Here is a 25,853-nt window from a genome sequence, read left to right on the forward strand (position 1 = left end):
GAGTGAAGCTGTGGTGAGACCAGCAGTAGCCATTCATGCGAGACCCCTCTTTTCATCATTCCTGACAAGCTACTAATTCATTTTCAGTAAGTACTGTTTGATTTGTTTCTAACTTCAGAATATCAGCCTAAATACTTCATCCTTAAATTTTCAGGGTCTACATATTAGTTTCCCCTCAAGTGTTTGGCAGTGCTCTGTACAGACTCAGACACCTTGGGTGTCATTTTATTTCTGTAAAAGCACAACTGAAATTTCTCCAATATCTAGTTGCATATAGGACAAATAGTTTGCAGTGACAAGCACTGTCCCAATAGCTGCAAACTGGATACTCCTGACAGTGATTGATATCCTGACTCCAACTGTCTAATCAACAAAAAAGGGTCTATTGCCATGGATATGAACTTTCCTACAGTCTCCGTTACCACCTTGGTGGATATGGGCATCCAGAGGCAATGCAGAAATTGCCTCATGGTTACTGACAATCAGTTGATTCTCAAACAGAATGATATGGCATGTGACAGAAGTATTTACACAATGCTACTGGAGGCAAAGCTCTCACATAAAAGTGCTCACAATGTCAATAAGATTGTCAGTAGTAAACACATTGCACCCATCACACGCAATTCAAACCAGACATATTGACCCAAAGATGCTGAGACACTTAAATGTAACCTTCCTAAACCATAAAAGCCTCCTAGATGAAGTACACTTAAATACCCTCAGCAGCCCCAAATGCACTCTTTCAAAACACCAACATCAACACAGAGCTACATCTCTTGAAACCTCTACCTCTAAAGCCCATATGACAAGCCACCACAAAATCCCAACATTATAGTAATTGGAGGCTCCATCGTGAGACACACTGATATCCCTCGCACCAGGCTGAGTATAAGGAGAAAGTCACGGTCAGTTGCTTATCAGGGGCCAGGATCCGCCACATGACTCAGGCACTCAGGTCACTGGACCACATTTACCAATATGACTCAGTCATAGTCCATGTGGGAATAAATGACCTGAGACGTACCTCCATAAACTATATGAAGAGAGAAATCATGGAGTTCTCAGAATACATATCCCAGGCTGGTATGAGTCTAGCATTAAGCAGCATTTTACCTTCTCCAATAATGATACCACAATATGAACAAAAGATGAGTGACTTCAATAATTGGCTTAGTTTCTGGTGTCACTCTAAGGGGGTGCAATATTTGTCGGCATGGATGGAGATGGTCAACAGACCACGCTGCTTTGCCAGTGTTGGTCTGCATCTCTCCTCTCTAGGTTTTCGAATATTACCTAAAACATTGTCTTCCTCCATTGGCAATGCCAAACTGAAAGTACTTCCAACATAGCAAATCAAAACCAAAAAAATATAAAGGTATTACTTGCTCAATGCTAGGAGTCTAAACAAAAACCTCCACTCCCTAGAGGCTCTTTATCCTAGAAAATGCTAGTGTCTGTGCTGTCACTCCGACATGGTTTAAAGCTGCGGAGAGCACACCAATAGTGCTAGGTTATAATGCCTTTCACACATTTAGGCCAGCTACTTCATCGGCAGGGAATAAAGGTGGAGGTGTCTCTATTTACAAAGATAAATATACTTCAAGGCTGGTCAAACAGGACAATGCACTTAAGGTGCTTCATGTTCAAATCACGAAAGGCAAAATCCAATACCACTTCCTTGCAAGCTATAGGTCCCCCCTCTATGACCCAGGAAATCCATACTATGTATTTATACTTATTAAAAACAATAACCATACAACCCAATACAATATTCATGGGTGACTTTAATTATAGGTTCATAGGTTGGTACTAGGCTATCGGCCCTAAGGCCTATACAAGCCTAGCCATAACAATTCCCTTGCTATTTCCTCCCACAGTAATTATTTCCCTAGACCCATGTCTAGCAGGGCAACTAACATGAGCCCCGGGGTGAATTTCTTATCTCCCATCCAATCGTCAAGGTTCCTTTTGAACAGGACCAAAGAGGTGCTCTGCTTGACATGTATGGGCAGTCTATTCCACAGTCTAGGGAGTTTCTGGGTCAGAAACCTATCCCTCCAACATGTTTTGTTCATTGTGATAAGTTTTAGATCCCTGAAGCATGTGGCTATGAGGGATTGAGATTTCTTTAAGTGTAGCATGTCCAACAACTCTGGGTTTGACATGGCTTTGTATGCTAAGCAGAGATCGCCTCTGAGTGGACAATATGCGGCAGAGTATAGCTGGCGTTTTTTAGACCGTCAGCATAGGGCATCTGCTTTAGGCCTGTGATTCTTTCAGTCAATTATTTCTGCGGCCTTTCTAGTTGTTGCAGAGGTCTTGAGAGGTACATACCAAACAGGGAGTTGTATTCTATAAAGGGTCTAATGAGAGATGAGTACAGTGGGACAATGACCTCCTTTTTTCTAGATGAAAAGCCCTTAGTGATGAGGTGTGCCACATAGAAGGAATTCCTGATTGTTGTGGCGATGTGGTTATCAAAGGTTAGACCACTGTCCACCTGTGTCCCTAAGTCTCTTATCACACTTTCGGTGTTTAGTGTACTGCCATCTATGTGGTAATTCATGGGTATATGTTTTTTCCCAAAGGGGATCACTATACATTTCTTGGCATTGAGCTTGAGACCATGGCTCTGGCACCAAGCATCTGTTTCTGTAAGGCCCTTTAGTAGAATATCCACATCATTTGGGGATTCAATAATGGCCCCCAGTTTGCAGTCATCTGAGAACTTTGTTAGCCAGAGTCCCTTAGTGTTGGCCTGTACTTCAGAGAAGTAGATGCCAAACAAGAGCGGTCCCAGGACTGAACGCTGAGGTACTCCACTTGTCAATTGTCTGGAGTTGGATTTGTTGTCTGCTACTTTTACAGTGTGGGTTCTGTCAGTAAGCCAGTTGGCAACCCATCGAGTGATGTAGGGATTAATGCCCAGCTTAGTCAGTTTATCTATGATTCCAAAGTGGGGGATGGTGTTGAAGGCATTGTCGAGGTCCAGAAAGGATGTGTGGACTGCCTTACCCTCGTCAACAGCTCTGGAGACTGATTTGAAGAAGTCAATCAGGTTTAGGAGACAAGATTGGCTCTTCACAAACCCAAACTGGGTGGGGTCCAGTGTTTGAAGGTTACCAATGTCTTTGTTTATAAGGTCCATGATAATACGTTCCATGGCCTTGCAGATCAGGCTCATCACACTGATGTGGCGGTAGTTCCCAGGATCCAAGGTGGATCCCCCCCCTTGTGGAGTGGGATAACTGTAGCTGTGCGCCACTCAGTGGGCATGAAGCCTGAGGTGAGGCTATGATTAAACATGACACTTAGGTGAGGTACCAGTTCGTTTTGTAGTTCATGTAGTACACGGCCCGGGATTTTGTCTGGTCCCATGGATGCTGTATTCTTAGCTTTATTGAGTGTGGTTTTTACCTGTGTGGCCATTATTACCGGAATTTGGCAATCTTTCGGTACTGAGATGGGGCCTTTAGGGGGTGAGGGGGGGGTGAAGTTGGCACTGAATCTATCTGCCAGGATACTGGCAATATCCTTGGGATCAGTATATTTAATGCTATTCTGTTGTAGCTCAGAACAGAGTTGAGCATTGCCATTTAGATTCTTGACATAGCTATAGAATGCCTTGTGGTAGTCTTTGGAATCTTTGGCAATTTTATTTTCGTAACTAGCTTTGGAGGATTTTATGAGGGATCCCAGCTTCTTACTGAGGCTGGTAAGGAAGTTTTTTTGCATTCTGGGATTTTCCTCTTTTCTGCAATAGTTTCTTCCTTTTGTTGTAAAGTTTGTTTATGGCAGTGGACCACCAGATTGGCTTCCTTTTTTTTTTTTTGGAGAACATCATCTTGGTTCTATTTAGGATGGCATGATTCATGCACGAGTGGATGTGCTCGTACAGTGCCTTAGTGTAGGATTCAGCAGTCGAACTTTCAGTTCCCATCTGCATGGGTGTCAAGAAGTTTGTCACTTCTGACTTGAGTAGCATGAAGTTGGCTTTGGAGAAGTTTTTTAGGGAGGTTTCCTTACTGGTGGGTGGGATGTGGATGTCAAGGGTGATTAGCTTATGGTCAGACCTGACCAACAACGGGGGTGACCATAGGTGTGAAGCATCAATTTCCCATGTTGGTAATGACCAGATCTACAATATTGGAGCCCCTGGTGAGACTATGGATTAGTTGATCCAGGGCATTGGAATTTGTGAATTCCAAGAACCGTTGGGCAAAAGTGTTGGTACATGAGTAGATTTCCCAGTTAATGGCAGGGTAGTTGAAATCACCCAGTATTAGGGTGTTTGGTTGTATCTTAATATTTTCCAGTATATGTAGAAAGGTGTAGTGAGAATCTTGGGGCATGGTGGGGGATCTGTAGCAAGCTACAATTTGGATTGCAGTCTTACCTAGTGTTAGTTACACCTGGAGAATTTCAGACGCATTGTTTTGGGCAACTAGCCTGATGGTGTAAATATCCTTGGTGAATATGGACACTCATTCATCTTTCAAAAATATATAAGTAAAAGAAGCAGTTGCAGATTAAAGGTGTCTGGATGAAAACAGTAGAACTTCTTATATCATACTTCCAAATACCACCACGGCAATTCCAACGTTTTAGCTTTTTATTCCAATATTAAAAGCAGAACAATATAAAAGCTGTTATGTAAGCGCTTTCGGGTATTAGTATACCCTTCTTCAGACAAATGGCTATTAATATCTAAGCAGTCATTTACATAGTCAAAAAAGGCGCCAAAAGTTCGCCTTAAAGAGATATTAACATGAAGATGTCGATATAAACATTTCATATCACTTATTTCTTTATATCTACATAATAGCATGTTCCATTGTCATCTACATGTTTATCCTATTAAAATTTCATTAAAAAATCTACATATTTCACTACTATGTTACGAAGGTGTTAATAAAAAGATAATTACATCTAATAGGCAAGGGACATTCCCTTGCAGTGGATGTAATCAATGTTCCTATATGATGGCAACAGACAAATTTATACATCCAGATGCAAAGAGGGCATGTTATTTTAAGCACTACGCCGATTGTAAAACAAGAGATATAGTCTATTTAGCTAGTTGCCTGAAATGCAATAGTTTTTATATAGGTAAGACAAACAGGATGTTGACAGAGAGGGTGAGAACATATATATGCAATAAATCGTGAGGATGAGACTAATGCACTGGCAGAACATGTATTAAATAATGGGATGGACCATAAATTTAAGTTTATGGTAATAGAATTAATTGGAAAAAATAGAAGATTAGGAAATGTCAAGAACTTTACTGAGCAGGAAGAAATTAGATGGATTACTCGAATGCAGTCAGATAAAGGGAAAGGTTTAAATGACAGGACAACTCTCAAACCATTTTTAAAAGATAGGCCACTAAGACACTAACAAATTATGAATTTTAATATGTATTTTGACATAGCTGAAATAATAATATATAACATGAATAATATCTTACTTATTAATAGAATGTTATAATAGAATGTTAGGTTTGCTATGATTGATATATATTTAATGGCATTTAATGAATCTGCAGAATAATACATATGTTTTTATTTAATTCTATATATTTTATTTTTTATACATTCATTAGTTGTAGGAAGCTGATTGTGAAGAGCAATGATCATTAGCTATGTGAAATATGTAGATTTTTTAATGAAATTTTAATAGGATAAACATGTAGATGACAATGGAACATGCTATTATGTAGATATAAAGAAATAAGTGATATGAATGAAATGTTTACATTGACATCTTCATGTTAATATAGTTAATGTCTCTTTAAGGTGGATTTTTGGCGCCTTTGACTATTTAAATGACTGCTTAGATATTAATAGCCATTTGTCTGAAGAAGGGTATACTAATACTCGAAAGCGCTTACATAACAGCTTTTATATTATTCTGCTTTTAATATTGGAATAAAAAGCTAAAACGTTGGAATTGCCGTGGTGGTATCTGGAAGTATGATAGAAGAAACTCCTCCACCTTTAGTGTTTTGGTCCTGGTTTAGTGGCCAAAAAGTATGGTAAGGGTTGTAGCCTGGTATTGCAGGAGTGCTCTCTGGAGCCTTGAACCAGGTCTCCGTTACTGCACAGATATCGATGTTCTCCATTTTTAGGAGTGCTTCGAGAGCGTGCATTTTGAGGTCTAGACTTCTAGCATTGAGTAGCATTACCTTCAGACTTTGCATGCTTGTACCTGTTAAGGTGGTGGTTTTGTTCTTTGAACTTTGCCTAAAAAAGGCACTATAGGGGTGACAAGAGCCTTAGCCAGTAACCTAAATCCCAAGGGCAACAGGTGCAGACTATCTCTGGCAAAGCATCGTGGTCTGTCGATCAAGTCGTCCCAGGCAGGCAGATACTGGATCTCTTTTGAATGACACCAGAAGCTTAGCCAACTGTTGAAGTCAATCATTTTGTCCTTATACTGTGGTATCATTCTGGGCTAAGGCAGGATGCTACTCAGGGCTAGGGTCATACCTGCCTGGGCCACATGATCAGAGAGCTCTTCCATGTCTATGTAGTCCAGGGAGGTACATCTCAAGTCATTCACTCCAACATGGACAATAACAGAGTCATATTTGTACTTGTTGTGGAGTGACTTGAGTGCATGCATTATGTGGCGGATCCTGGCACCCGACAGGCAGCTGACTGTAATTTTCTCCTTGTTCAGCCTGGTGAGTAGGATATCAGTGTGCCTGACTATAGAGTCACCTATGACTAAAGTGTCAGTTACGTTGTCTTGCCTTAGGGCTGTTGTTGGGTGGCACACTAGTGTTTTGAGCTATATGACACGTTGGTTGTGATTGGTGTTTGTTTGCATTTCAGTTTCGGAGGTCCTTGTTGCTTGGGTAGGTTACTGTTAAGAGTCTTCACATATGAGGGTTTAGTGTTGCTATGTGAGGGTGTTGGTGGTGTGGTTTAGAAGGGCTAAGTATTGCTTGAGGTGTAGTGCAGGTGTTAACATTCTCCTCTTGACTGTCTAGCACAATCTTGGGTGGAGTGAGCTTTGCTTCCAGTTTGGCTATGTAAGTGCATCTCTCGCAGGTTGTAGTGGTGGGTGGTAGGAGGAGAGGGTTGTCTGTGTAAATGAGGCAATTGCTGCATTGCCCCAGTATGCCCAGATTCACCAGGTGGACAGGAGAAATCACCAGAAGCTAACCCTTGGACATGCCTGCTTTGGTACTTTTTTTTGTAAAGTACAAGAGTCGTTTTCCCTTACCTTAGCAAGGTACTTTGCAATTATAGGCTGTTTAGTGACCACGGTTAATTTCTCTTCATTAACAAGGAGAGTGTTAACTGGGAATACTGTACGACACACCAACCATACATGCACAAAGATTCCTGGATTTTGTAAAAACAAACTCCCTGGACCAGATAGTCAATACACTAACTGAGGTGCAACCATACTGGATCTGGTCCTCACTAATATGGGAGAGTGCTGCACACCCCCTACTGTAATGCCTTCCCTGTTAACGTCAGACCATAAAATGGTCTCCTTTGAAGTAAAAATAAAATGTGGACCTCCAGCTAAACCTGGACTATTCAGGAACTATTTTAAGGCTAATCTCCTGCTATTAAGTGAGAACCTTGCAAAATTTCAAGTCCCTAAAAACTCTGAGAACACTTCTGCCTATGCAGAACTGTTCACAGAAGCCCTGTACAAGCACGTTAATAGCTGCATAGAGGCAGCTGTACCCATCAGGAAGAAGTACAGAACTAACTCTAAAACAAGCCACCCTGGTGGAATCACAAAATCAATAGGCTGTATAACAGGAGGAAGAAAGTCATGGCACAAATTAGGAGGTGCAGCACCCAGCAGGATAAAAGCACTCTCAAACTAAAACAACTCAGAGGACAAAAAGTCTACCAAAGTCAAATTTGAGGTAAGTTTGGCCTCCCAGGCCAAGGACAACTGCAAACCATTCTTTAGCTATGTCCACAACCTCAAAGGCAATACACAATTGCGTGCAGAGCTCACTGTAAATGGAGCCACCTATACTGAGCCAGAAGACATAGCAAACATCCTGGCTGATAAATACAGCTCCAACTTTACCCCTCTCTCCCACTCAACCTTCCCTCAGGAAATATCATCAAATATAACTCCCCTTACTATCACTAGGGAGCAGGTCCTTAATACTCTCTCTAAGACCAAGAACACTGCATCAATGGGCCCAGACAATATCCCAGGATGCCTTCTAAATATCATGAAACATGATCTATATCAGGGCCTCTGGAATTACTATTCAACTGTAGCCTCCAAACGGGTTTCTTACCTTATGAATGGAGAAAGGCAATAGTCATCCCTCTGCACAAAGGTGGGTCATCAGCAGAACCTGGAAACTACAAACCCATAAGTCTCACTAGTCTTGTGTGTAAAGCCATGGAAAGAATTATCATAGAGATGATCAATATACATACAGTAAACCTCCAGTCATTGGACCCAACCCAGTTTGGTTTCATCAAGGGCAGATCATGCCTACTCAACCTGGTGGACTTCTTTGAGAAGGTAACCAAAGCAATGGATGAGGGCAAAATCATAAACACTGCCTACCTTGACCTGGCCAAGGCATTTGACAATACCCCACTCAGGTATTATTGACAAACGCAAGAGGTTAGGTACAAACCCATATGTCAGCTGGTGGATAGCCAACTGGCTCACAGATAGGACCCAGGAAGTTAGAATTGAGGAGTCCACCCCTACAAAGAGGCCAGTCACAAGTGTAGTCCCTCCGGGATCAATCCTTGGACCACTCCTTTTTGGCATTTACTTTTCAGAAGTCAAGGCCAATGTCAGTGGTCTCTGGCTGACTAAATTTCCAGATGATTGCAAATTAGGAGCGATCACTGAATCTCACATTAACACAAATGTTCTCCAGGAGGGGCTGCCACAGACAAACAAATGGTGTCAGAGCCACAGACTAAAACTAAATGCCACAAAATGCATAACAGTATCCTTTGGCAAGTCATCCTTCCCTGGTTAACTATCATATTGACAACATACCCCTTAAACTTGACCCAGTAGTCAGGGACTTAGGGGCACACATAGATAGTAATCCAGCCTTTGAACATCATGTGTATAAAGTGGTGAGGAACTCACTCTATGCTGCGCAACTTATTTATTTATTTTATTTACATTTGTTGACCGGGCTAGTCTAACTGGATACATGTCCATCTTCAGTAGAGGCCCGGGGATATAAGCTCCAAAAACACACAATTGCAAAAAATGTTGGTACAGTACAATAATATAACAGATGATCTTAGTAAAATACCTTACTTTTTAACAATCTTAACACAAACACTAAAAAAATAAAAAAAAATTATATGCATTAGAATGATGTTTCTATATAAACAAATGTATGGTATCCAAGTCCAAGAAAGTCATTGCTCCACTGTATTCGGCATTCATCAGACCTATCATTGAGTACAATGCCCCCTTTGGTATGTCCCTAACCAGGCATATCCAGCAATTGGAACATCCACAGAGGTTTCTCACTAATGGAGTACAGGGCGTAGGTAAAATGTCCTATGTAGACCGCCTCTGGGCCCTATCCCTGTATTCCACTTTTGAGATTAGATATATGCCTGGCATCCACGGCACTGTCAGACCCCACTCTGATGGACCTCCTGCATATCCACAAAACAAACAGCACCAGAATTATCCATTGTAAAGACTTGAACCTTGCCTGTGATATAAATAAGACCTGCTGGAGAAATAGGTATGTATCCCAGAAACTATCGTGTCTATGGAACAGGCTCCTCATCCATGTGAAGCAGAGCTCCTCCCTAACCCAATTCAAGTGCAACTTGGACATTGGAAAACAAACCGGAAATTCATCCTTGGTTTGGCACCTATGTCTCTGATGGACAAAGGTAACCTGTAAATGTTTCATCTCTCAGGCCCATGCTTACACTTATAAAGGGTATCAGAACTTGTCAGAGATCTGGCATATATGGCTAGGCTTAAACAGGCCCTTGTGGTCGTTAGCCTAATAAACACCTATGAACCAACCAAGCAAGTGCTTAGAGTCCACAGCCTACTGCGGGAGAGTGAAGTAGAATGTGGAAAAGGTCACCTTAGGACTAACGTCTGACTCACTCCCTAACGACTAATTCTCACCTTCTAGGGCACAAATGGCATGATAAGGGTCCGAGGCTGTCGGCCTTAGAAGGAATCAATGACCAGGTGGGGTGTAGGAAAGACGGCCACTGAGCCAGCCTAAAAGAAAAAGAAAGAAAAATACCAGCTCTAGGAAAGCAGAAAGAAAAATGTTCAAGTCATTTGTATTGCGATATGATGGGTATTTGCAAACAGAAGTGATTGTAACAAACAGATGTGAACCTGACAATAAAATCAGAATGGTGAATAGAGCAAAATATCACAAATTCAATTATATAAAATAAAAGGCAATTTTCCAGTACCCTATTTTACTTTCTTATATGATGGTGTAAAAGCTGGAGTCTATCCTGGCAACCAATAAATGCAAAGCAATAAAGCCTGTTCTTGACAGGGCACCAGTCTATCATGGAATGCATACATACACTTCACGTAGAGAATGTCTGTTCACCTACAGCATGTTTTTGGGAAGTGGGAAGAAACTAGAGCCTTCAGAGAAAACCATGCAGATGCAGGTAAGTCATGCGGACTCTGCACGAAAGGCATTTCACCCTAAAACTGAATCACAAAAAGTCTTCAAAACAAAAGATGGAACAGAATAAGTATTAGACTTGCATTCCCAAGTTACAGAAGTATGAAATTGTATTAAATAAGTGACAACTTATTACATTAATAGCAAAAGAATAATTCAGATTGCAACTGGCCTTATAGCAAGACTTATACTGACTGTGTGTTTTAATATTCTTTTTTTATTCTGTTTTGTTGGACAACCACTCAATGTAAACAATGACTTTAGGCGATTTGGTCATGAGGACCAGTGTTGATGTGCCACCTTATTTCCATGTAAAAATGGGAAGGAGGAGGTTGATTATGACTTAGCTTGTGGGTCACTCTCCTCCTTTTAACTAGAGCTGAGCATGACAGTTTTTGTTGGAACCAGATTAACCGATTTTACTGGATCAGTCCCTTCAAATACTAACATCTGAGACAACATACATTTTTTGGCAGATTTCAGTGTACATTGTTAACTTGCAAAACGTAGTCTGGTAGTGTTTGGGGGAGCTATCTAAGAATATAACTACTGATTATTTTGTGAGATATGGTAATTTGCTGTTGTTCTGGGAGTTCAAATTAATGACGGCCTTACAGCAGGTTGCACTATGGTTAGCCGTTACATTTTGTTGTTTCTGACATACTGCATGGATTTGTATGCAGTGTTAAACTATAGCTGGAATAACCAAGTCAGTATTATGTCACTGTGTTTACAAGTAAGCTAGTAGTGTGCTCTGTACTTTTAGAAGGGATGGTTCAAGGCCTACCAGTCTCTGGTAGCATGATTACTTTTGCCAGTGGTTCCCAATATCTACACAAGACTAGTGACAGCAAAAATTACTAGGGAATCTGCATCCATGGTGAAAGCATATCCTTTCATAAATGTAAAATTCAAACAGCTCAAGGAAAACCATTATACCCTGTGGCTGTGACTCTTGAGCAGTCTTCATGATGTAACATTAGGAAACGTTTTTCCTCATTTTTAAAGCACAACGGAATACGTGGGAAAAGGCAGAAGCCAGACACACAGTGGCAAGCCGATGTACCCAATAAGGAATGAATGAACAAACAACCCTTCTGTAGAAAAACGGAAGGGGACAGCAAAACAGTGACAATCGTACAGGTTCATAGGTGTATACCAGGTTAACTACCACAGAACCTCAATAAGCCTAGCCATGCAACCCAAATGTATCCCATGAGTTCATGTGCCTTAAAGGTTATTTTAAGGGGGTGTATATTAGTTATGGCACAATTTAACTGCTGCCACTGTCCATCTAAGACAGAAATGTCAGACCAGGCATGAACTTCCAATTTCCCATCCACTGGTCCAGGTTGCACTTCAAAAGGTTTAGAGGAAGGGTTCTGCTTCACATGGATGGGAAGCCTATTCCAGCAAATGGTGATTCTCTTACATACACAGTTGTCCCTCCAACACGTCCCATTCAAGTCGCAAGCAAAGTCTAAATCCTTAGATCTAGGAGTTCTGGTGCTGTTCATTTTGCAGAAGTGCAAAAGGTCCATCAGAACACGATCCAAGGCTACCTTGTATTCCAGGCATAAATTGCCTCTCAGTAGTCTGCTGGAAGCAGAGTATAGAGACACGACTTTGAGACAATCTGCAAAGGACATTGTGTTTATGCCCAGTATTCTATCTGTGAGGAACCTCTCTGGATCTTCCAGCTATTGCAAGTACCTGGTTAGGTACATACAGAACAAGGCATTATACTTAATGATGGGTCTGATGATGGTAGAGTACAGTGACACGATGACCTCCCTGGGCCTAGGTGTCATGCCCCTACTTGCAAGTTGAGTGTCACAGAATGATTTTCTTACAACCTTGACCTGTCTTTTGACCAACATGTGTCTATCTACAAGAATCCAAAAATCCCTGTCTACTTTTAGGGTACTTTACCAATGAGGTAAGTTTCCCTGTGTGGCCATCTTCTCAAAAGATGCTTTTATGCATTTATTGACAATGAGTTTTAAGTCGTGGCTTTGTCAACAATCATTTGTTGTGTTAGACCTTCCTATCAGATGTTAGCATCTTGTGAGGTTTCTATGACTGCTCCTAGCTTGCAATCATCTGCAAATTTGGTAAGCTAGTGACCCTTGACATAGGATGTTACTAGATTATTGACCTGAGGGTCTTTACAAGCCTAGCCATTACAACCCAATAAAATACTAAATGAGAGACATTGTCTATGCTCAGGTTTTTTCTAACAAGGACTACCCATGTCCAGGGGAGAAGCCGGGCCCTGACTTCCAAAAACTGATGCCAAAGAGAAGCAGACCCAGCAAAGTGCCCTGGGGATTCCACTTATGAACAGCCTCCTTAGGGAGGTAGTTCTTCAATCCTAACTTCCTGGGTCCTGTCTGTGAGCTAAATGGCTGTCCAGTGAGTTGCATACAGGTTTATGCCCAATTCAGGGATGTTTACAATGCCCAAGTGGGGGTATTGTATCAAATGGCTTAGCTAGGTCAAAGTAGGCAGTATGCACTATTCTGCCCTCATCCATTGGGTTGGTGACCTTCTCAAAGAAGTCCAGCAGGTTCAGTAGGCATGACTTGCCTTTGATGAAACCAGACTGGGTTGTGTCCAGTATCTGAAGGTTTCCTACGTCATTGTTAATCATTTCCATGACAATTCTTTCCATGGCTTTGCGTATAATACTAGTTAGACAAGTGTGTTTGTAGTCCCCAGGATCCATTGATGATCCTCATGTGCAGAGGGATGCCTACTGCAGGCTTTCATTCACATAGCATAAACCTATGAGGAAGCTGTGGCTGAACAGTGACCCTGACAGGTCATATTTCAGGCTACTTAGGAGACATACTGGAATATTATGAGGGCCCATCAAAGCTGTACTCCTGGCCTTAGAAAGTGCATCCTACTCCTTACTAACAGAGAGGTTATGTTAGATGATATTTCCTGGGGGAGGCTGGGGGTAAAACTGCAGCTGAATTTGTCAGCCAGAAGATTTGTTACATCTCCCAGTTACGTGAATGTGACTCCATTTTACCAACAGCTCAGCACAATGCTGTGTGCTGCCTTTGAGATTTCTGACATGACTAAAGAAAGCCTTATGGCTGTCCTTGGCCTGGGACATCATCTTTACTTCAAAATTTGCTTTGTTGGACTTAGTCTTCTTAGTTATCTATGCTGTTTGATGAGAGTTTTTATCTTTTTTGCTGTTACATTTCCTAATTTTAGTTGCAACCTTTTTTCTTTCTTGTACAACTGGTTTAATTTTGGATTCTACAAGGGTGGTTTGTTTTTTGAGCTAGTTTTGGGCTTACTTCTGGTCCAGCTCAGCAGCCTCGATAAAGTCATTGACATGTGATACAGAGCATCTGTGAATAATTCCACATAGGCTGCTATATTACCTGGTCTGCATGTGCAGAGAATTTGGACAAGTTATCACTTAGTAAAAGTTAGTTTGCCTTAAGGTATTTTCTAAGTGTTACAGGTATTTCTGGGTTACAGAACAGATTCTTTTTTCGAAGGAGACTACTTTTTGGTCAGACCTTACCAGAGTGGACATGACAAAACACTTGGGGGATGCAGCACTCTCCCATATTTGTGAGTACCAGGTCCAATATTTTTGTACCTCAAGTAGTCGTATGCACTAACTGGTCCAGGATGCTTGTGTTTACAAAGTTTAAGAATCCCTGTGCCTGGAAATGTGGGGTCATGTAAGATTCCCAGTTTATACAGAGATCATTAACTCCCCATGGGTATGGTATTTGGTTGAAGGGTGTGTCTCCCCAATAGGCTTAAGGCTGAGCTATGGGTTTCATGGGGCATACAGGATGACCTAATCTTGCTTCAATATGGTAAGGGGCTTTTGTCCGTGGTAATCTGCACATGGAAGAACTCCAGTGCATCATTCTGCTTATCCAATCTAGAGGTACACTTCTTCCTGATGTAGATCGAGACTCCTCTACCTGTAGTCACTGTCTGTGTAATTGCTTGTCTAAATGGTTGGAAAGCATTGAAGCCTTGCCTTGCTGAGGTACTCTGCAGTTTTAAACTATGTCTCAGTAACTGCACAGACATCTGTATTCTCCAAGTAGAGAAGAGCTTGGAGCGAGTGGAGCTTCTTGTTTAGATTCCTGGCATTCAGTAGCAATACCTTTAGATTTCCTGGGTAGATTTCCTGGGTAGATTTTTACTATGTTGGAAGTTTTGACAATTTGGCATTTCCTAAAAAAAGGTTCTATCGGATGGACAATGTTTTAGTAAATATTCAAAAGCCTAGAGAGCACAGGTGGAGTACATCCTTGGCAAAGCAATGTGGTTTGTTAACCCTGTCTTCTCACATTAACCAATATTGGAGCCCACTTGGAATGACACCAAAAACTAAGCCAGTTATTAAAGTCAATTATTTTCTGTTCATATTGTGGCATCATCCTTGGTGAAAGCAGAATGCTGCTCAATGTTAGGAACATACCATCCTCTTATAGGGAGGTACATCTCAGGTCATTTACACCTACATGGTCTATGACTGAGAAATACTTGCAACTGTGGTGCCAGGACATGACTAACTTGGTGGATCCTGGACCCAGACAGGCAACTGACCATTACCTTCTTGTTTGGCCTGGTGAGTGGGGCATCAGTATGTCGTACAATTAAGTCCCTGATGTCTAGAGTACTAGGTAGTGTACTGGCTTGCCTTATGGGTTTGGTAGTAAAGGCTCCATTGGGTGTGGCTGTATCAGTAGTGTTACCTCTTGTTTGTGTTTACTGCTTTTGTTTTTGCTGAGGGCAATTTTTGCAGGTGGAATGTCTGGAAGGAGTTTAAGAAGACTGCATTTAAATGCTTCAGAACAAGTAGGTGTATGTGTAGGGTGTGTACTAAAGTGTTGTGGGTGTACAGTGTGTGTTTCTGACAACCAGATTACAGTTATGAGTATTTGTACACAAGAGTTTTGCCTCCAGAGACATTGTATAGACACATCTCTCATGTACTGTTTCTTTGAGAATTAAATGTCTCTCATTGAACATTAGGCAACTGTTACATTGTCTCAATATAACCTTACCAACAAAATTGGTGGAGGAGAAATTGGGAAAGTACATATACATGATGTGATGTCCTTTATTAGGTGAGCTGCAAGGGTGCAACACACAAGTTAATACTGGGCTGACTAAGGGTGCTTTTGCGCTTAGACACTAAACTAGGCTATATTATACTAATTTCAAGGGTCAGTGTTCCTTAATGTGCAAACTAGCTGCTCTATGCTACTCCACATGCTCCAACACTCATCAAATTACAGGCATAGTTTCAGAGGTAATTTTATAGGGAAAATTTGGTTTCTAGATCTCTGACTATATATAGGACACTACAGACCACCACTGCATAATGGGGAGCAGTGCATAAATACTTCAAATTTATACAAGCACTTAAAACACAGGAAACTGGCTTCTACGTCCTCTCACCAATAAAAAGGCTACATTTACAGCTTGTGCGTTTCCAAACAGATTTAGACCAGGCCACCAACCACTGCCATTCGATGGACTGTCTATTCCAGTTTTCTTAATGTAAAAACATAAAAAAAGATTGCTTGAAAGCATACTACTAAACAATTTAAACAACCTGGACAGGGAGATTTTAAGTATTCGGGACTTTCAAAATAATTTAAAGTGCAAAATCAAAAAATAAAGCAGTAGCACTCCAAAACATTTAAATGAAGTGCAAAACCATAAAACAAATCTTTTGTCTGCCTAGGATTAAACAGGATTAATTCAGGACCCTATCACTGTATGGAAAGGATGCCGAGCAGATGAGAGTTCTGGTAAAATTAGGAGACTATCTGTAGTAAAGGAGGCTTTCTCAACAGCAATACTGGTTGGCTGGATGAGCACTCAGTATTACAGATCTATGAAAACAATGGGTGGGAGAAGTACTGAAACAGCTTAAACAACAGGCAACAGGAATGAAATAGGTGAGGGAGGGACTCTGGAAATCAGATTACCATGGTGGGGGGAGGTCGGAGACGCAGACTTTTAAAACCATGGCAGGAAAAGAGTGGGAGCATTGGGGAAAAAATTCAAGCTGCTAGTAGCAGGCCAGCTAGTGAGGGAGCTCTAGTCCTATAACTCTGAGCTACAGGTCAACGACACAACATAGGTTAGAATTTCATAGACTTTAGCTTAATGTCTTATGGGGCAGACAAACAGAACAGGGGAACAAAAAGGCACTGGAATGCAACTTTAAGCAGGTAGATAAGCAGAATATAAGACTCTAGCAGGATAACTGGAATGTTAACAGTTGCAAAGGCACTGAAGCACCAATCCTAGAGCAGAATATAGAATACTTTCACTACTGCAATTCTACCATTGCCTACAGCACCAGATTATGCAGAAAGTTATCAGTAACACCATTTATGGAAAAATGCAGTAATAAATGACTAACTGAAGCTCAAATCTGTCAGGATCTCACAGTTCTGCCAATAATGCAAATGAAACTACAAGGCTAACACCGCAGACAGGATTCAGAATACCAATAGCTAGCTTTAACAAGTAATTCTACTTATGGCGACATAAGTGTAGTATAAGGTATAAGCACAAACCACCCACAACTGCAAATGAAGCTACAAGACTAAGGTCCCAAAACAAACTACAAAATACAGAGAGAGAGAGAACTTTTTTGACTAAAACAAGGAAAAAGGCAGAAAAGTACAAAAAAATCATCACACAGACCATGAAAGTACAACTTAAAATATTTAATATACATGTCCAAAACCAAATGACAGAAAAGGGGCTAGATTTGGCTGAAGTTAAGCAGTAAAGAAATGACTGTCTCTTATCAAAAACATGCCTAAGTGCTGCTCAACATAAACCCAAAACAGTAAGTGATGTCAATATAAAAGGTGAAGGTGAATGATGTAGAAACTTGAAGAATCAGTACAAGAAAGAAATCTGTACAGAAAGTTAGAAGAAACACTGGAACAGAAATTGGGACAAAAATTGAAAAAGTAGTGCACTTAAGTGAGGAATGTCATAAAATGAGCACTAAAGCTAGACAAGTTGGGAAGCAGAGTTCTGAACCCACGTCTGTCAGCTTAATGCAGAAAATGTTATGTGGAAGTGTGATACACATGAGGAAAAGAAAGTGAGAGGGTGGTATCAGCTCACATCAGGAGAGACCAAGTGCCATCTCAAAGAAAATACAGCACTCAAGAAGCTATTGCAGACAGTACAGATAAACTAAATAGTGATTTATGTCTAGAACTACCCTTTGTGAGGGAAGACACAAAAGCTGCAGTGCCACTGTTTTTGGAGAAGCAGCTACACTTTTCATTTCAATACAAATTATTGAAGAAAAGTTACCCAGAGTTAGTAAGCTTGTAAGTAATGCACATGAGCATGATGGTGACCATTTGAAATGTTGGGACCAACTAGAGCGAGTCACAAAACACAGATACTGAATGGCTGAAAAAACAGACTTACATACAGTAAGTCCGAGATGGCCATTTCAAGGAATATTTCTTTTTCGCAGAGGTATGGAAAATCTCAGAAATAGGATTTATACATTTGGGGGATGTGGGAAGGCTTGCCACCCACAGTGGGGGAGGGGGTGCAGAGGAGCTTGTCACCAGCAAAAAAGTTTAAAAGAAAAGAATGATGCTCGAGATTTGCTCTTCTCGTGCGTTGAAGGGTTTTTTTTCCTTTTCCTGAAAATGATTTAAGTACATCAGGACTGAACACAATCAAGGTTGTAAGAGAAAATTGTGATCAAGATGTTCCTATTATTTTTTTAATCCTACTTTGTGTTGAAATCTGACCTCTTATACACAGCAAGTAAAGAAAAGGAAGAAAGTTTATATCAGTTGCTAGTGCAAAAACCTTACAAGGACACTATGAATGAAGCTAGCCCATTGTAGAATACTAGGAGGTTAACCAAAAAGCACTAAACAAATGACAAACCAGGTAAACCAAACGAATGAGCTGTAGAAAGCACAAGTCCAAGGCTGACAATAAAAAATGTAAATTTAATGAAGTAAGCACACGCTTTCGGAGAACTCAATGGCGCTCCTTCCTCAGACAAAAAAGTTTTACATCTCTGAATAACAACCACATTTTTATACAATCAATTATGCTAATTAAGTGTGTTCAAACTAACAAATCACATAGACCCATAAGGGGGTGTGTTCCTATTACTAGCACCAGCAAACAAAGTACTTTCGTCCTAAAAGGTGCAAGTATAACAAACTAAAATCCTACTGCACCATAATTAAAAACCAACACAAAAAAGATTATTATAATCTTAAATAATCATCGATCCAATTAACTTCTCATTAAACCTATAAGCTTAAAACCATAAAAACGATAAAAACGATGAAAACATATGTTCAACCTACCCATATTATCTTTTTAAAGACAAATTCTTTAAGATACAACTGATGGACACATGGTCATTCAGACCTGGGTACACATAGGCGGCTGTGCAAATCTGCCAGAAAAGTTCACAGATTTCCAAAAGATTTTGCCAAGGACCACCTCTAAAGTCACAATCAACTTTATTCACAACTGTAAACTTGAAAAAATGATCAGGGCAATAACCAATATGTCTAGCAAGGGTGTTGTTATGATCGCCTCTAGCTATGGCATATATGTGCTCATAGATGCGCTGCTTGATTTTCCTTTCAGTTTTACCGATATAAAACGTGTTGCATCTTTGACAGCTAGCCGCATAAACAACGCCCCTGGTCTCACATTTAAATTTGCCATTAATTTTATAGACCTGGTCTCTCAGCCTAATCTTAGCATCTATGCACACATGTTTACACTGCTTGCATGACCCACACTTTGTCATGCCTACCTTGTGAACTCTCATAATTTTTGGTTTAACCTCGAACAATGATTTCAAATTTTGCCCTCTCCTAAAGGTAACTTTAGGGCTGTCACCAAACTTATTAAGGCCGGCTATGCTGTTACCCACAGACTGATGGATTAGAAGTAAGGTTCAATAAGACACTGAAATCCATGCCAAGAAAGATTACTGATGCAGATAGCAAAATCTGGAACCAGCTGTTGCAACTACTTAGTGTTTGCAATTCTAAAAGTGTCAAGTTTAAAAGGGTTTATCCTATTTGAACTTCTGTATAACAGACATCTCATAAGACAGCTTGACACTGCTAAGAAAACTTGGAGAAAAAAGGAGGACAACCATACCTCTCAACTATCCAGATTTTTGCCTCATATTTTTGGTTTGCTCCTTATAAAATTTGTAATTTCTGGTAAATCACTCGGATGATCTGAGGACTGAAGTCACCAAATAATGACTGACACACACACACACACACACACACACACACACACACACACACACACACACACACGTTTCAGATTTCATATCTTTCAGAATAGTGCATGCTAAGACAAATATTGTTTTTCTAGCAACTTTCTAAGTTTTTAAGAACAAAATTTAAAATCTGTCCCCGTTTTTGTCTCTCTTTCATCCCATTCTGTCAGGATTTGTCCTGATTTTTTTGGGCAAAGAGGTTGAGAGGTATGAGGACAAGTCTGACAAAATCCTAAGCAAGCTTACAAGATAAAGTTGGTTATGCCTATAGTAAAGAACTGCATGCAGAAAACTTAGTAAATGCAGCACTAAGTTTATTACAATCCTTACTTGCAATTTGTTGCTGCATGCCCGGCTGACAGTCATTCATTCAGAGGAAACAGAGTTTCACTTGTAAAATGTGTAAGCTTTTAGAAATACCCTTTTTTAAAGATTTTTACTAATGACCTGCAAGTGCTTAAATGATAAGCTTGCTCCTAGAAACAACCAAAATGTTAGTAAACAATCCTGAAATATTAAGCAATAAAATTGTAATTTCTCATCTAATGACCAATATTTTTGAAGTCTTTAAAATGAAAAGGAAAACAAACTTGAGATCTCAAGTGTATTTTTTTTCACATTTGAGTTTTGGTCTCTGTGAAGACTTAAAAAAAAAAAAACAATCCATGCATTTTAACAACCTCTGACACGCTGTGGTCCAATAACAGAACCAGGGAAGATTTGTAGGATGGCTTTTTGAACCATTTGAGCAAATGCCATAAAAATTATTAAAAAGCAAAAACTAGATTTAAAATGGAAGTTAATGTCACACTCTACATTTAGGTATGAATGTCAATAAATAGGTATACAACAGCAAAACACTTTTTTACACAAAATTTTAGGATGCAAGCAGAGTTCCTTTGAAGTTTTTTCAATTGAAGTTAATCTTGCCATTCTGCTTTAGATGTGAATGCAAGTATAGGCAAAGAAAAACAAGAAGAAAATCTGCAAAACACACAAGGATTTTAACTGTACCTCATAACAGAAGACATTTCCTGAGGTTTTTAAGGCTACAATGTGCGAGTTGTTGGTAAAAATGCTGTACAATACTGGACAGTGGTATTTTCCTGAAACAAGAACAAAAAGGAAGTTATTAAAGAAACCTGGAATACCCTTCAAAGAAAGTTCAGAGAGATTAGATAAAAGAAACATTTGCACAACAGGTGATTACTCACTGAACTGACAAAAGAATGGAGAACAGCTTCAAACTGTTAATCTCTGTTTTCATACCATGTTATCTGCAGTACACTGGAATCTTCTTCAGCAATTACCTATAGGCTAAGTAAAATGCTGCTTTTATTACACAAATCCTAAAATTCCCAGACACACTGTTACATGCATATCTTGCAATACAAAACTGTCCAAATGAAGCCACCCTTGAATTTAACAAAACCTTTACCAATACACTGAACAAACATACTACCATCAATAGTGAGAGAGTTCAACTTAATCCAGCAACATGGCTCTCTGAAAACAGCAGGCAACTACTTGCGCTTGGAGATGAGGCCTGGAAAGCAAAGCAAAGAAAAAAAATCCCAGGAAAAACTTCTACACTAAAGACAGACAAGAAGCAGAACTAAACAGTATAAGGCATGACAAAAACTCCACTACTTCAACTTACAACAGGCACACCAAAATAATCCTAAAAATTTGTGATCTTTGGTCCAACATCTACACCTAGTCCAAAATCAACAACCCACTCCCTCTCCAGAAGACACCGTTAAAAGTCACTAATAACTTTAAGAAATACTTCCTTCAAGATGTAGCCTACTTTGTCAAAGACAACCCCCACCATAAAACCAACCCACCTCCACCCACAAAATCACACCGCAGCCCACTTGTCACTCAAACCAATCTCTACTTCCTCCACAAGAAATTATCTCTTGAAACTAAAACCTAGAAGTTCTTCTGCGGGCAACATGCCTCTTAAATTTCTGAAAATTGCAGCTGAAGTGCTACCATATCCAATGTTTACACTAATAAACAGCTCAATTCTAGAGTCTCATATCTCAGCCATTTGGAAGAAAGCATACATACTTTGTGTTCATAAAAGGAGGACCCTCTCTTGACTAGTCCGATTTCAGACCAATTGCCATTCTGTCACCACTGCCTAAAATTTTAGAAAAGTGAAGCCTTTCCCAGTTACTGCTGTATTTTAACCATAAACAATTTTCTCTCACCAACACATGTTTTTTTTTGTCTCAACCACCACTACTGCCCTACTTCATTTAGCTGATACCATTAACAAAATCAGAAATACTGGTAACCTAGCATCTTCCTTATTCCCAGTCCTTTCCAAAGCATTCAACATAGTTTCTCACCATAAAGTATTACTAAGCCTCTCTTCCTTAGGTCACTTCTCCTCCTCCCTCTCTTGGTGTTAACAGCTGCCTAACAGATGGAGTCCACGCAATCAAATGATAGCAAGAATACTCATTTCTACCCATTACTATAAAAGTGTCACAAAGTTCCATTACTTGGACTCCTCCTGTTTAACATACTTAAAAATTATCTACACACTGCTTGCATGCACTCCACTGTCTACACTCATCTATACAGCCTATGACCTATAAAAACTTCAAGAAATTACACAAGAATCCTTTATGTCCACAGAATCCTGGCTAAAAAACTCACAAATCATACTTAACTCCAAATAAAACAAAACTATTACTTTTCACCCCTAAAGCAAAACTCATGTCAAAACCACTTCATTAAGTAACACGCTGACTAAATAAGTTCTTAACACAAAACTCTAAGGATAGTGGCATGAAATTTGACTTACACTTCCAAACTATTATTACAAAAAAAAAAATAAAAGCTATGCCTCTTATACAGAACAAAACCCTTCCTAACAAACGGAACTACAGAAACAATAGCTAAATCCAATATCCTACCTATCCCTACTGTATGCCTCCCCACTCTAACACACTTACACAAAAACAAAGCTGAACAGTGTTACAACAGAATAACTCACATTACTGCAAACTGCCTCTTTAGAAATCATTACTGTTCTGCCCTAAGACTACTAAACTGGACTGAACTCCAACATCACCCACACTATAATCAGCTACTACTAGCTCATACTCTATTGTACTACCCCTGGTAATTATACAGCTGGTAATTAATCAGCAGTAAAAGGCATGCTTCAACACTACCACCCTACCAAAGCTATTCGCTCTGAAGACAAATTCCTCCTCTCCAGCACTACAGCCCAAAATGCATCAGCAGCCCTTCTCATGTTTGTCAGCATCCTCTCAGGCATTTCATTCATTCCCCCCATTTTTTCCTTTGTTTGCTTGCTTGTACTTAGCCTCATGCATTTTCTTAGCTCCAGTCATTCACCTGCTTACTCACTTGACAGGTAATCCTTAAACTGATATTCTGATGGTCACACAAGGTGCATTGCTAACATTCATCACTTATTGATTAATGCAGTTCTTCCACTTTACTCTTTCTGAATTTATTTTACATTTGTTAAATGGGGAAGTACGGCTGAGCAGAAAGGCCCCTTTTCAACGGAGGCCAGGGAGAGAAGCTCCAGTGCATGCAATATAATCAAAATCTTTAAAGTTGTATAATCTCAACAAGGCTGAGCAGAATGCAATTAAACTAAAATTTGCATAGTCAACATGGATAAGACAGTAACTATGCATACAGTGGTAAGGCTTCATATTTTAATTATATTCTGTAGAGGTACAGTTAGATAAATAACTTACAGTAGGATAGATGTCACAATAAAGAGTACTAAGTTATTTACAAAGGGTGGACAGCAATAGGTTGATTTAATTGTGAGGTAAAAATGAAATGAGTGGTACAAGAGAGAGAGAGATGAGAGGCATAGGTAGAAGGCGGGGTGGATGCTAACAGAGTGATAGCTGTTAACAGAGTGGAAGAGAACAGGTGTATGATAGAGGAGGAAAAAAGTAGAGATGTCATATTTATCCTGGAGATGTACAGCTACAGAACCGGGATGTTGAGCGGTCCTCTCTTAGATGTGTGTTAAATGCTTGTTAGTTTTCAAGAAGCCTGGGAGCATGTGAGAGGCCATTCCAGAGATTAGCTACAGAGTTCGAGTACAAGGAGATCTGGCAGTGACAGTTACTGGTGGCCAAAGATCACAAACAATGTGAGAAGGAAACAACTGCAAGGCTGCCTTGCCATTGAGGCACATTTCACGCACACAAAGGGCGATTCTCCCCCTGCAAACAAGTATAGCTCTCTAGCCGCTAACAAGGTGATAGGATAAAAAAAATAATGGAAAGGGTGCAAATTATATTCACTAGGAAGTCAGAGGTCTGAAACCAGAATCTTAAGAAAAAAATGCTCACATGCTTATGGTCTTACCACCTGAAAGCAAGAAAAGGTATGCATAATTTACTTTAATTTCTATTCTTGACACTAGGTTGTCTGACTGAAACAAAGCCCGTTTTCAGTGGTAATCTAAGAAGAAATGCTCCACATTTATAATTACAGTCTTTATAAAATATAAACTAGGAAATAATGGAATTAAATACATGTATTTTAGCCTTTCAATCTCCCATAAACTTCCATCCACAAAGTTTTTTTTAGATGGAAAAGGCAGTAACGTGCAAGATTGGCAGTACAGTACTGCTTACCGACTTGTTGGTTATGGTAAGATAGTAATGATTACAAAAAAAGTCTGAACCACTTAGGTGAAATTTTGAGATTCCTGCAGTTTAAGCATTAGCTCTATTTTTAGGGAGTTGCTTACAGAATCCACTCTTGATGGTTAAATTCTTTGCGTCACATGGAATTTAAAAGTCATAAGACTGTTAAGGGGAATTGTGTGGAGAAAGAACTTAAGAGGGAAAATACAGCAAAGAAGCACAAACAAATACCACGTCAGTCAGGATTTTGTGTGAACAGGAGGAAGCATATCTATACAGAAAGGGTGGTGTATAGATAGAATCACCTCCTAGAATGGGGAAGTTCAAGCTGAAACAACCCAAGCCTTCAAGAAAAGAGGGGAGGGGGGGGACACCAGCAAGTTGCTACATGCAACAACCAATTAGTCTATTACATTATGTCTGTCTGCTTATGCAATCTAGGGTGTGTCTGTTGGTAAAACAGTAGGTTGATAAGTTCACTGAGCATGATGGGAAATAACTGGAATAAACCTTCACTGATGGCAAAAATTAAAAGTGATAAAACAGAATATATTTTAGGGGCCATTTTGGATGTGCAGCCCACATGAGTTCTAGCTGGGACGTTTTTAAGAGTGAACTGTTGAATATTATTTCACTTTTTACTGAAAGGTTACCCCAGAGATTTGACTCTTAGAATTAGTTTGGAGGTAGCACATGAAAGGGGTTCAAGATTTAAACTGATTTTAGGTATAGAAAAAGAGGACTCCTACTTTTATAAACAGGGTGATAAAACTTTTGAACTCTGTATGGTCTTACCCTATGGAGAAGGCTTTAAAGAGGTCAAGGATATTACGGAGAAGAACTGGGTAATTTTTTGCCACTAATACTGACCTCTTAAGAGCTGTTGGGGAACAACCACAATTTGTATATAAGATGGGGAAGAATTTAAAATATTTGTTTGAACACCCTATTCAAATTTCTGTTTTAAGTAAAAGAGGCACTACTACATGTGGCAATCACTCCCAGTGTAAATACATTTTTGATGAACCTTGGTGCGTTTTACCAAATGTTAACCCTATACCATTTCAACATGGTAACTGTGCCATGAAAGGGTTGGTGTATGAGGCAGTGTGCATGTCCTGTAGTTTTGTATTATGTTGGTAAAACAGAAAGATCATTGAGAAAACCTATCTATGAACACACTTATGCGATTGTTAATCAG

The 25,853-nt window shown here is 39.8% G+C and overlaps 1 protein-coding gene across 1 annotated transcript in view; it reads right to left on the minus strand.

Annotated features, from left to right (window-relative positions):
- Nucleotides 1-25,853, minus strand: part of PPIL2 (peptidylprolyl isomerase like 2) — a gene marked incomplete in the record, with an annotated part of 2,081,325 nt that overhangs the window by 1,586,739 nt on the left and 468,733 nt on the right. The window contains 1 exon segment of the mRNA XM_044068775.1: nt 21,000-21,091. Coding sequence (XP_043924710.1) covers nt 21,000-21,091 — 92 coding nt within the window.

The sequence above is a fragment of the Protopterus annectens genome, chromosome 4.part0 (genome assembly GCF_019279795.1).
Source record: "Protopterus annectens isolate FY-2018-M chromosome 4.part0, PAN1.0, whole genome shotgun sequence".
Classification (NCBI taxonomy): domain Eukaryota; kingdom Metazoa; phylum Chordata; order Ceratodontiformes; family Protopteridae; genus Protopterus; species Protopterus annectens.